The sequence below is a fragment of the Gekko japonicus genome, unplaced genomic scaffold (genome assembly GCF_001447785.1).
Source record: "Gekko japonicus isolate JY-2015 unplaced genomic scaffold, Gekko_japonicus_V1.1 scaffold105, whole genome shotgun sequence".
Taxonomy (NCBI): Eukaryota; Metazoa; Chordata; class Lepidosauria; order Squamata; family Gekkonidae; genus Gekko; species Gekko japonicus.
Genome location: NW_015167532.1, coordinates 1,803,190 through 1,815,738, shown reverse-complemented (window position 1 = coordinate 1,815,738; position 12,549 = coordinate 1,803,190). Strand labels below are relative to the sequence as shown.

At 43.0% G+C, this 12,549-nt stretch overlaps 1 protein-coding gene across 1 annotated transcript in view; it reads left to right on the top strand.

Annotated features, from left to right (window-relative positions):
- CNPY1 (canopy FGF signaling regulator 1) overlaps nucleotides 1-12,549 on the top strand; it is a 51,474-nt gene that overhangs the window by 33,826 nt on the left and 5,099 nt on the right. Inside the window, exons 3-4 of the mRNA XM_015413438.1 lie at nucleotides 10,330-10,533; nucleotides 12,242-12,338. Coding sequence (XP_015268924.1) covers nucleotides 10,330-10,533; nucleotides 12,242-12,338 — 301 coding nt within the window. The remainder of the gene's footprint in view (nucleotides 1-10,329; nucleotides 10,534-12,241; nucleotides 12,339-12,549) is intronic.

Sequence of the window (12,549 nt, the reverse complement as noted above, 5' to 3'; positions counted from 1 at the left end):
CCGGGTGAGATTTAGCCCACAGCTGATCAGTAGCATCCACACTGCAAAAACATAGACCCTTCCTTAATCTCAGCACTAACATTAGGACTGCAGCAGTTCCAGGGCTCCTTCTGTCCCTCGGTTTCCGACAGAGCTGTTTCCTCCAATGATGGGCATGCCAAATGCTCAGTGGAAGAAATGAGCCCTTGAAGGAAAAGGTCAATTTTAAGTAGTGTTTGATGTCCCCGTGGCCAGTTTTGTGCTACCTGCCCAATTCCTGCTCGCCTGCTGATCTAGTAGTAACCATTGCGCTGATCGGGGATCAACAGGGCCCTGCCAGAGAGTGCAGATTCCAGGCTTCCTGAAACCCAGTGCTTTACAGTTCCATCCTAACCAGATTTGGCAGTAGAAAGTGCCATCGCGTCACTCCTGACTTACGGCGACCCCAAAGGGGCTTCAAGGCCAGAGGTGTTCTGAGGTGGTTTGCCATCGCCTGCCTCTGCAGAGCAACCCTGGACTTCCTTGGTGGTCTCCCATCCAAGTACCATCCAGGGCTGACCCTGCTTAGCTTCTGACAAGATCAGACTAGCCTGGGCCATCCAGGTCAGGGCAGATTTACATCCATCTAAGCAGGGCTTTTTTTTGTAGAAAAAGCCCTGCAGGAACTCATTAGCATAATAGGTCACACCCAACAGCAGACACTCATTAGCATATTCAGCCACACCCCTAACAGCACAGGTCATTAGCATATGAGGCCACACCCCTGTGTTACCAGAAGTGTGCTCATCCAGCCACACCCACCTTTTGCTTCTTATTCTGTTTACCTTGTTTGTGGTCCAAACCCAGGGCCTTTTTTTGTAGCAGGAACTCCTTTGCATGTTAGGCCACACATCCCTAATATAGCCAATCCTAATGAGTTTCTGTTGTTGGGTGTGGCCTATTATGCTAATGCGTTCCTGCTGGGCGTGGCCAACTTGGGAGCCAGCTGGAACTCCGTTCCTGTGCGTTCCTGCCCAAAAATAGCCCTGCATCTAAGTCCACTGAGTTCAATGGATGTAGAAGTAGGGTTGCCAAATGTTTTTTGGCCGGGAGCGGGGGGCTCCCGGCCGGCGTCTTAGGCGTCTTCCCCCTCAAATGGCGTGGCCCCGCCCCCAGCGTGCGACGTCACTTCCGGGTGATGCGCACGCGGGGGTGGGGTTTCCCCCAGGCCCCGATTCCGCGAGAGCGGAAATTGGGGCTCGAAAGCGGGGGGAATTCCGCCCCCCGGGGGCATTTGGCAGCCCTATGTAGAAGACATGGTTAAGAGGACACTGTTCAAGCAACTGTTGTTCCCAAAGCCTCTGCTTGGAAATACCCTGAGAGTCTCTAATGCTGAAAAGCACTTTACTGCTTTTTGAAGGTTGCACCAGACCCCCCCCTCCTTAGCCTCTTCAAGAAGCATTTTGATGGCTTTGCTTGGATGGTCTGCTTATTATTCACCTATTGGGCAATTCTGGAGTGCCCATTAGCGATTGTAAGCAATATGTTAATGAGCTGGGGCACGAGACCCCAGCGAGGAGAGCGTAAACGGATTTTTAGCTGACTGTAGATAGTGCTGTGTATAATTTAATTTTATTTTTTAGTGTAGCACAGGTAGTTTTGTGTTGGACAAGAGGTCTTTCTTTTTTCTTTTTTTGTACTGGAGATTTCCAGCGACCGAATAAATACACTTTAGTGAGATGTCGTACTAAGCACTGGCTACGATTTGTTATGGAAACATTAAGGCATGATCCAGACACAAGGAAGCACCTTGAAGGCCTATTGGTTTCAGTGGGAGAGTCACACATGACTTCTGTCACTTGCATTCAATTGGACTCAGGCATTTAAAAACAAACAAACTGATATGGGTAGCCCAGTCCTATTATTTGCCACACTGACAGTGCAGTCTTAAACAGAATTAAGTCAAGTAAAGTACAGTCGAGTTGCAACTGACTCATGGTGACCCCTTCCCCCCCAAAGCTCTACTTCATGGGGTTTTCAAGGCAAGTGAGAAGCAGGGATAGTTCGCCGTTGCCTTTCTCTACGTAGCAGCTCCTGTCTGCCTTGGAGGTCTCCCATCCAAATACTGACCCTGTTTAGCTTCCGGTTAGTCTCAGTATGTCCCTTGAAGAGCTCTACGCTCTGCAGATCAACATTGGCTGGCGGTCCCCGCCCCAAAGGACATCTTCTGAGCCTTGACCAGAGCCAGAGCATTTTCGGCTCTGGCCTGGTGGAACACTCTCCTGGGTGAGAGCAGGGCCCTGCGAGCCTTGTTACAGTTCCGCAGGGCCTGCAAAACAGAGGTGTTCCACCAGGCCTACGGTTGAGGTGGCGGGTGTCATACATACATTTATTAAGAGCAGTCATAAGACCAGCACAATAAACCGAAGTAGTAGTACACAGAGTCTACAGCATAGGATCCTTACATCCATAATTTCTAAAATGTCAAACCAGTCAATTCCATCATTAATGGCTCACGTTACAGTACATTCTGCGTTTTTAAATTACCAAGTAACAATATTTAGCAACATTGCGTGAGACAGAATCACAAATATCGGCCAGTAAGAACTTCATCAAGCATTCCTCGGCATATGTAAGGTAGTTAGCCAAGGGTTTAAACCGTGAGAGAAGGGGTATCAACAGCTGCTGTCTCTCATACATAGGACAATGGAGTAAAATATGGGCGGCCGACTCCACCTGTTCTAACAAGCAGGAGCAAATTCTCTGGTGCATGGGAGTCCGGTTGGCGGGTGTCAAATTACATTGGCCTCCCCTACCTTGCTTTGTACCAGCCACCTCATGCTACCAGGGCTTGGTGAGGGGGAGATGTGTTGGAACTCTCAGGAGGGAAATGCAATTTTCAGTCTGTATACTGAAAACTCATGGACTGTTAAACATTTTTAAAAGAATTTTGTTGAAGAGGGTCCGGACCTCCATTCCAGCATGTTCCCCCAGAAAAAAGCCCTGCGTGCTACTATTTGTGGCTTTTCACCCACTTGCCCAGTATCCAGTTTCATCCTTGGGCACACAAATATAATTCCTCTTGGAAGTATTTGTTAATTTCTGCCTGGCCGCCATCTTGGGTTGCATTAGTCAATGTTGTGTATGGATTTTAATACTATGTTTTAATTGTTTTAAATTATTTATATTTTTGTTGTAACCCACCCTGAGCCCTGCTGTGCAGGGGAGGGAGAGCTAAAATCCAGTTAAACAAATGAACAAACAAACAATAGTCTTGGCTACTAGGGCTGCTACAAACAGATTGCAGTTTTCTAAATCCATTGGGATTAGGATTCCACTGTCGAGGGTTTGTAGAATTATTGTTTCAAACTGCCTTGAACCATGAGGGAAGGTGGGATATAAACAGTTTTAACAAATAAGTAAACCTTCAGGTTTTTGCTGTTAGCTCTGCTAGGTCTTGCCTCTCCCTCTTTCCTCTGATGCAAAACATTGCCACACACACAAGAGGCTTTCGGAGAACTTAAAAAGAGATGGGAGGATCATGGTGTGGTCTTCTTCGATGAAAGTGTGCTCCACTGTAACTTTGTAGTCTGGGAGTCAGGAAAAAAATTGATTATTATTTTTTAAAAATATCTGGAAAGTTTTGCTACTTGGAAGAAACTGTCTGAAAGTTTTGCTACTTGGAAAAGTATCTCAATTTTTTAAAAAGTTACACCATGAGGTTACCACAAAAAGGTATGCCAGGAAAGACAAAATGAAAGACTACTTTACACAGAGAGTGATTAAAATGTGGGATTCGCTGCTGGAGGATGTAGTGATGGCCTCAGGAATAAACAGTTTTAAAAGGGGATTAGATAGATTAATGGAGGATAAGTCTATCAATGGCCATGGTGACTGAGGGGAACCTCAACATTCAGAGGCACTTGGGATCCCAGAGCCAGGAGGCTACAGCAGGCCTCTATGCCCTGTTGCTGACCATTCAGAGGAACTGGTTGGCCTTTGTGTGAGACAGGATGCTGGACTGGATGGTCCGTTGCTTTGATCCAGCAGGGCTCTTCTTATGTTCTTATGTTCTTACATCATGTATAACAAAAATCAGGCATCACAAAAACAATTTACTACAAGTCTTATGGAAAACCCTTGGCGTGCTCTCACAGCTGATGAGGCACAGCCTGCACATGGTTGCCAACCTCCAGGTGGGGGCTGGATATCTCCCAGGATTACAACTGATCTCCAGTCTCCAGACGACATAGACCAGTTCCCTTGGAGAAAATGGATGCTTTGGAAAGTGGACTCTATGGCATTATAACTCATCCTTTCCCTCCCCACACCCCATGCTCCTCAGACTCCACCCCCAAAATCTCCAGGTATATCCCAAGTGGGAGTTGGCAACCTACGCCTGCAACCAACCTTTTCTATGATTTTCAAGAGGCTACAGATGTTTCGGTTGCTTACTTAGTGGACTAACGCTCTTTGCCACAAAGTAAAAGACCTAAGCAATAGCTCCTAATCGCTTCATTTATGTTACAGACCAACAGGTTGTGCATTAGATCATCTATCGTTTCTCCCCCACAGATGCCATCTCGTAAGGGGGGATGGAGGACTCGATTGGCCATTGCAGAGGGCCTCGGTTGGAAATGAAGGAAGGCCTGTGCAGCATTAGCAAATTATTTGTGATGTAACAAAAGGAATTATCGCTGTTGTTATAAACTGGATTTTTAGCCACTGTCTTATGTGTCAGAGGAATGAACTTTCCGGAATATCCGCAATGGACAAAACAGAAATAGTCTAAGTTGTGGTGGTGGCAGTGATCTGGCCTGAAGTGGCATGCAACTGTTGCATTTACAGCCAGCTCTGGAAGAATGGTGCTCAGCCAGGCCTCTTTTTGTAGAAAAAGCCCAGCAGGAACTCATTAGCAGAATAGGCCACACCCAACAGCAGGCACTCATTAGCATATTGGGCCACTCCCCTGACAGCACAGCTCATTAGCACATTAGGCCGCACCCCCATGTTACCAGATGTGTGCTCATCCAGCCACACCCACCTTTTGCTTCTTATTCTGTTTACCTTGTTTGTTGTCAAAACCCAAGGCTTTTTTGTAGCAGGAACTCCTTTGCATGCTAGGCCACACATGCCTAATGTAGCCAATCCTAATGAGTTTCTGCTGTTGGGTGTGGCCTATTATGCTAATGAGTTCCTGCTGGGCGTGGCCAACTTGGGAGCCAGCCGGAACTCCGTTCCTGTGCGTTCCTGCCCAAAAATAGCCCTGGGGCTCACAATCTCTTGACTTTCAAGGAGGGCTTTTAATTCCAGATGTTAAAATGTCAGTATTTGTTACAGCAAACAAAGTTACGCTGATTAGTTACACCACAAAAGCTAAAAGACCTTCCTCTGCTCGGATCACGTCTCTTAACAATAACGACAACAGTGGGGCTTTTTCCATGAATTGTCCCCTCTAATGTACATTATGTGTTGTGAAATTGTGTAGGGCAATTCTATTTATAGAGACAGGGGGAGTTTATGTCCGAATGAGCAATATTGGGCTTACAGCTGGAGAAAATAACTAACTTTAAGGTCACAGGAATTTATTTTCTTCCTTCTTCTCCCCTCTCTCACACACTTTCACGACAAACATCTGCTTTGGAACTGTACTGGCAAAGGCTTGAAACTTTCTTCAATTTTTCTCTCTCTCCTGTTGGTGAATAAAGTCTTTTTTTAATTAAGCAAGCCCAGGTGGTAAGCCCACATAGCAAACACATTTCCCCCCCAACCTTTATAATGCCTCATTAGAATTCTCTCCTTTAAAAGGATTTCTAATTATATTGTCTAATAAAACTAAACCTTGGAGATCATTTGCATATTATATGAAGAAATCTCATACAACAAACTCACAGCGGATTCAATTAACATAATAGCTAATTATATATCCCATCAGCCTTTTGAGGAGCTCGACATTCATGTTTCTCCTGTTCTAGCCTACAGGGCGGGGGGTGGGGGTCTGAATTTTCACTTTTAAATATTGACTCTTAATAAATATCAGCAGTGATTGGAAGACTTTTGCCAGTTTGAAATGCTTGTGATTAAATGACATGAAACACTTTTTTAAAAATGCTTGTTTCTAAATTCTTAGAAATGGCTCCCCCGCCCCCATTGTCAACTAAAAAAAAAAACACCTCTGCATGCTATCCGATGTTTACTTATATACACAGGTAGTTGTTCACATGTAGACATACATAATTCATACATAGTGGAACACTGACGAAAGAGGAGAGAATCTCTCTCATCTGGAGCGTGCTGCTCAAAGAAACAATTTTGATTGGCATGTTGGATTTTGGAAGATGTCCATCCGTAGCAGTTACATTTTTCCCCCCTCCCTACCCCATGTCCACAAGCCGATTGCATTCTTGGCTGGTTCTGGTCTCTATCAAGGCAGAAATTTACGGTGAGATTAGCAGAGACGTAGTCATGAACTGCCTCATGAGCTTCCTTGTAATTGGCTGTTATGAAGGTGTCATCTCTGTAGCCCATAATGAATTCTCCATCATGGGGCTTAAAATTGGCTAAAATATTCTGGAACTGATTTGGCGCTGTGTGTGCACATGGCCGTGTGTGTCGGTATTAACCTTACCTCCCCCTCCCCTTAGCATTTTGAATTACTGGCTCAATGAACTTTTTTTTTTTATTGCAAACATGCTTTGAATGATCAGCAGTGGAGACTGATTTGAAAGTGCTTTAAGTAATCTACCCAGTACTAAAATCTGTGCAGACAGCAAAAATCAAGGGGAAGAGGGGGGGAATCAAGTTTTCCAGGGTGTCAAATTATTTATCTCTGTGTGTGTTAACCAATGATAGCGGCTAAAGTTTGATGGAAAGTAAGATGCCTTTCTCTCTTTGCAATAATGGCTGCCTTGTTATTCATATTTTAATGAGGTTACTATCTCTGAGACAGCTTTTTCGGGGTGGAGGCCCACGTCTCCGGTGTGACAACAATAGGAGTTGCTTTATTGACAAGTACTATTCAAAATCTTCAGAGTCTCCAAAGAAAAGCTCTCTGCCAGTTGCTCACATACTTTTTTTTTTTTTTTGGCTCTTTTATTACTAGAGCAATTTTAAAGCATACTAAACTTTAGGGGCGCTACAGTTCTGATGATGGTGATACTAGTTGTGATATATCATTGAAGTTATGTGTGTATATATATATTCCCTGCCAAATGCATTAGTTTAAATACTGATTCAAGTGGCTTCCTTATAAATAAGAAGTAGCTACAGAGGTGCAGCAGCAATAATCAGATAGTACATATTTTATTCGTGCTAGACCATCATGTACTCATGGAGTGCTTGAATATTTGCATTGAGTGTGTACAATTCTGTGTATAAAGTGGCAGCCATGATTATTGGAAGCAGAGTTTAATCTCTTAATAATTATGTGGGGAACGGAAGCTAATCTGAAGTCTCACACTGAGTTTAATTCTGATCATTTCCAAAAAAGAGAAGGTGTGTGACTATAACAAAAGTAAAGAAAGTATTTGTAACTAAGTCCATCCACCACATCAACCCTGTTTAGCACTACTTTGCTAAATATATAGAGAGGGCATGCTAAAGTGCACATAGAATAATGCAATTCCCTCATTTGTTTCTAGCAAGACATGGAATATGCTCGCATTTAATCCAGTCCTTGCTCCATGCAGAAACATATTTAAGAAGAGACATACTTTTTGTGCAGTATAGAATTGTGTGTAGAAGAGAAATGCATGCAATTAATTCAATTAAAGCCTACTTTCTTGATACGTGTAATCCCTATGAACGCATAAACAAAGCAACAAGGTAATTTTTATTCCCCTCTATTTAAAACTTTGTTAGTTTTTTCTAAACTGTATTTCTGAAATACGTTTTAATGTAGTCAGTCCACCATGTGCTTAAGTACATTTGACTCCCGCTGAGGTTGAGGCATAAATATGCTTATGCTTGCACTGATTTGCATTTTTCATGTATTTTGAGGTTCCAATGCTGAACTGCAAGCTGGAACCTCAAAATATATGAAAAATGCAAATCAGTGTGAGCATAAGCAGTGATCCTTGCCACTTACATGGGGTGCCATTTTGGTAAGCCAATGCTCTTAGTTGGGCTGGGTATCAGCAACCATACAAGCAGAATACCTTATCCCACCACCATAATGGTAAAATTGCCATTCTGATGCTGTGAACAAATTATAGCTCTTTTCTCAAATCAGTTGTCTAAAAAATACCTAGCATGTGATTTTAAGTATCTCTGCCATATTTGATTGCCATACGCGTTCACTTAAAGGTGAAAACATAATATACCGCCATTGGTTTCATGTGCTACATATACTGTTCTATATAATCCACCATGCCCACAATCCAACACAGAGTTAAGCATGCTTAAGCTCATTGAAATCAATGAGCTTATGCACTATTAATTCTGTGTTAGGCAGCGGCTATTACAGCTTTAAGACAGGATAGCCCAAATTGGGGCTTGGTTACCTCTGAGCTCAAACTTGCTGAGCTTTAACCACCATCATATTGTTACATCCTGTAGCCAGTTCGTAAAATCCTTGGCCTTTGCAATGAGCTTTATTTTTTGTTTAATAATTGTCTTGGAAAACAAAGACATTGTGACATTCAGAAAGGTACCAACAGGCAAGCAATTCCTTGTTTTATTTCCGCCCAGATCCTAAACAGGTGAATGTAGAATTCTACTGAAACCAAATAATGTTAGGGTATTTGGCATTTTAAATCCCAAATCATGATGTGTGTTGGGGTGGGGCAGGGGCGAATAGGACTTGGGTTGCATATTTCATGTGGTTTACTTGGGGTCATTATGTTTGGCCATTAGACAGACAGCTGCACAAGAGTTATTTGCAGCATTCTGCTTAATTCATGAATTGGCCTTCAATAGAACACTTGAAATCAGTATTTGTCACCTACAAATTCTTTCTATATGATCCCCTTTTTATTATTCTTTTATTGCAGTATTTATCTCTCTCTCTCTCTCTCTCTCTCTCTCTCTCTCTCTCTCTCTCTCTCTCTCTCTCTCTCTTTTTGTTTCCCCCAATTTCATAAAAAGTTAGTTTCCAAATACAAAACAAGGCTGGGGTGAGAGGGGAAAAGTCTCATAAAAGGCCCTAGTTTAAGAAACACAGGAGGTGTGGAGGGGTGGTGGTGGAGGGGGAAGGGACTCTAAGCTTTAATTTTAATTCTCCTGCCTTTATTTATCTGATTTGTAGCCAGATGGTGGTGAAGCAAGGCAACCCTTTGTGTAAATGGAGCACACATATGAAAGTGCTTCCGTAATGTAATCATTGAGACCGGAAGGGTTCATACTGAGCCTGAAAAGAGACAATGGAGACTGGATATATCAACATTGCAGAAATCGAGTTCATTTGTGATTCAGTCCCTTTGACTATGGTTGTCATGAAAACTTCCTACTTTGATCAGTAGAGGGTGGAGGGGGGGAAGTCTTCCAAAGGCCCAGGGATGTGGCCCCCGTTGTTTACTGTGCACTTGGCTTCAATTCACGCCCCCTTCCGGAAGAAGCAACAGGGATAGGCGCATCTTGCACCTTGACCTGTCTAGACGGGAGAGAAGTTTTTTTGTCCCTGTTACCAAGGGCGAGGGGTGCTCTTTGACCCCTTGCAGCACTAGCTGTGAAGACTCTCACTAAGAATGTAGGTAGCGGTCTCAGTGTTTCCGCAGGATTCTGACTTAACTCTGGAGGAAGAGGACTGGGTGAAGACATGGGCCAGCTGTTTGAAAAATAAAGCTTGAAACAGTAGAACCTGGGAGAACTTGCATTTTTGTAAGCGATTATTTTCTTTGCAGAAAAAAACCCCTGGGAGGCTTTAAACAGCTGCTTCAGAGTTGACGAGCAGCAAGGAAGCTAGACCGACTGAAGGGGGAAAGGGAGGGAGGAGAGAGAGAGACTTTTTGTAGCAACTCTCCTCCATTTAGAGGAGTGAAGCTGATTCCAGCAAGAAAACAGAGTCCCGCCAAGAAAACACTGGGCACAAGAAGACGTCTCTCTCTCTCTCTCTCTTTATTTGCTGTCTTGGTCACAGAGTTTCAAAATGTGCTTAACATTTAATTGTACTGTATATTATTTCAATTCTAAAAGGAATGTTTTATGGAAGCTTAAAATGTCTAATTTTTTCCAAGTGTCATTTAGGCTCAGGGTGACATTTTTAATTATTTATTTTGCATAATGTGGATTAGCAGTGATGTAGGGAGGGAGATCTGTGGCCCTTTTCCTTTGATCGGTCTTGGGCATTTCTGCTTCTGTAAGGTCACACTCTTTGCTCTGATAATGTCTGAAGCTGAAATATCTGTAACAGTATTTCCTCCCCTTTTCCTTTAGGTCCCTTTTGCAAAATCCGAGACCTTTTTAACGGATGTTTTGGAAAAGATATGCGACCGGATGAACGATTACCAACTTCAAGACGATCCAGACACAAACAAAAAGATATTTAAGAGATATGCTCCTCGGAAGGATGAGCCAATCTATGCAGAATATAAAAAATACTTTTTTTATTCTGATGCTTATAAGCCCTTAAAATATGCGGTAAGACATCATAATAAACTGCTGACATTTTGGGCAGGATTGCTATTAGCATAATATTTGATACTGTATATTAAATCATTCCATTCTGTGTAAACTCGGCGTTCTCGTTGTATTGCCTTATTCTTGCAGACTAACTAGGAGTAACAGTGGGGCATGACTTAGGGTTTTCTAAGCGAAAGCACTGCATGTGCATCAAAATATTGCATAATTCAGTACGCTAGTTGCGTAGGCAGATGCAGCTACTGTCTGTTTTCGTGCTACAGTTCTCGCCTGCTAGTTTATTTAAAAAAACCAAAACAATCTCTTTTACTCCCCTGCTGACTTCGATAAGATGCACATGGTTGTGATGCTAGGCTAATAATCCAAATTAATGTGAGTGTTGTTTCAAATATTTCAAATATTTATCACTGGACTGGTGGGGGGAAAGGGAAGTTGTGCTGTTATCCTCTCTTTTTTTTCCTTGGGCCTTGTTGAAAGGGAGCTCATGGCTTGAGTCAGAACGAGGGCCTAGAGCTGATTGAAGCAAAGGAGCATGGCTTCTCTTGCTGGCCTAGTGCCAGAGTGCTCCTTCGTGCTTTCTTCCCCCCCCCCCACATGTCGAGCGTCATGGGCATGTCAAAGAATGCTTGCTATATATATATATTTTGTTAGTCTATGAAAACAGAGGGGAATAGGGATAAATTCCCACTCCACTCTGAAGCCCCTTTTGTGGGAGTACATCCCATTGTTTTCAAAGCAGTTTACCTTTGGAATGAAATGTGTTGGGACTGGGGTTCTGAGCAGATTTTAACTACATTGATGTGAACGCAGCATCAGCATCAGGATGCTTTGTAGATTCATCAAGATAGCCAGTTGGTCCAATTGCTCTTGGTTCTTTTGAGACTGTGATTCTCGTGTTTCAAGATTCTCTGTGTTTAATGTGCTGAAAGTGTGTCTATATCTCTCATGGCGTAGCCTTGCTCTTATCATCAGGGCTGGGTGAACGTTCAGCAGCCTTTGTGGTAGATTTTTGGCCTCCTGACTGAAATGTGTGTGTGTGTGTATGCATGCATTTTCTCCCAAATATATTTTGTGCCTCTGTTCTCATGACCCAGTAAGGGATTTTTGGGAAAGCCATGCACACGTTTAACTTATGGCTAAAATTGCTCTGCTGAGCCAAGCGTTATCACCAGTCGCCCAATGAGATTTTGTGAAGACAGTGCCCACAAGTTCAGAAAATTAGAAATCTAAACAGTGCTTGAAGACCCAATTGCAGGTCGCATTTAGCATTTTAAGCGATGCCAGTATTTCACTTAAGAGCAAAGCCAAGAGAGGGTATATATGTCTTTGAATGCCAAGAACTATGCATATAATAATTTTTAAAAAAGAAAGAAAAAGATTTTGGTGTAAATTTCATGTAACTGGTTGGTAATGTGAGTAAACCCCCCAATAAGTGAAAATGTTCACAATCTGAGTATTATTCTTTTTTTCCCAACTTCTAACATGGGGGGGGGCATTTTTGTTAGAAATGGGTCCTGAATTGGCATATGTTGAAATCTTGGCTATGCTGTTAATTATATAGAGAAATAAAGCAATTGTTTGGGAGGCTGCACCAGTCAAACATGCCACATGGACTTCTTTACACTGTACTTCTTTGCTGCTGCTCTGTCTAAAAGGTCTTGTTTGGTTCTTTGCTAGAGAGCGACTACCTTTTTTCCCCCCTTTTCAGTGTGAGACTATCATAGAACAGTATGAAGATGAAATATTCTCACTTATCGCCCAGGAGGCAGACTTTCTGGCTGACAGGCTGTGCATTGAAAAATCAGGTACTGTGTCTGATGTAACATGTGCTCTCTCTCTCAACAGCATCTCTTCTCTCCCCCCCCCCCTTCAACCGAGTTGCATGGCTTGGGTGTAGCAAAAAGCACTTTGGAAAAAATATATATCTGTAGTTGAATAAGCGTTGACATTGCCCTGCCATGGAGGTTTTTGTGTGTGTGTGTGCGTGTGCTGAAAGTGGATTCTTTCATGTGGATT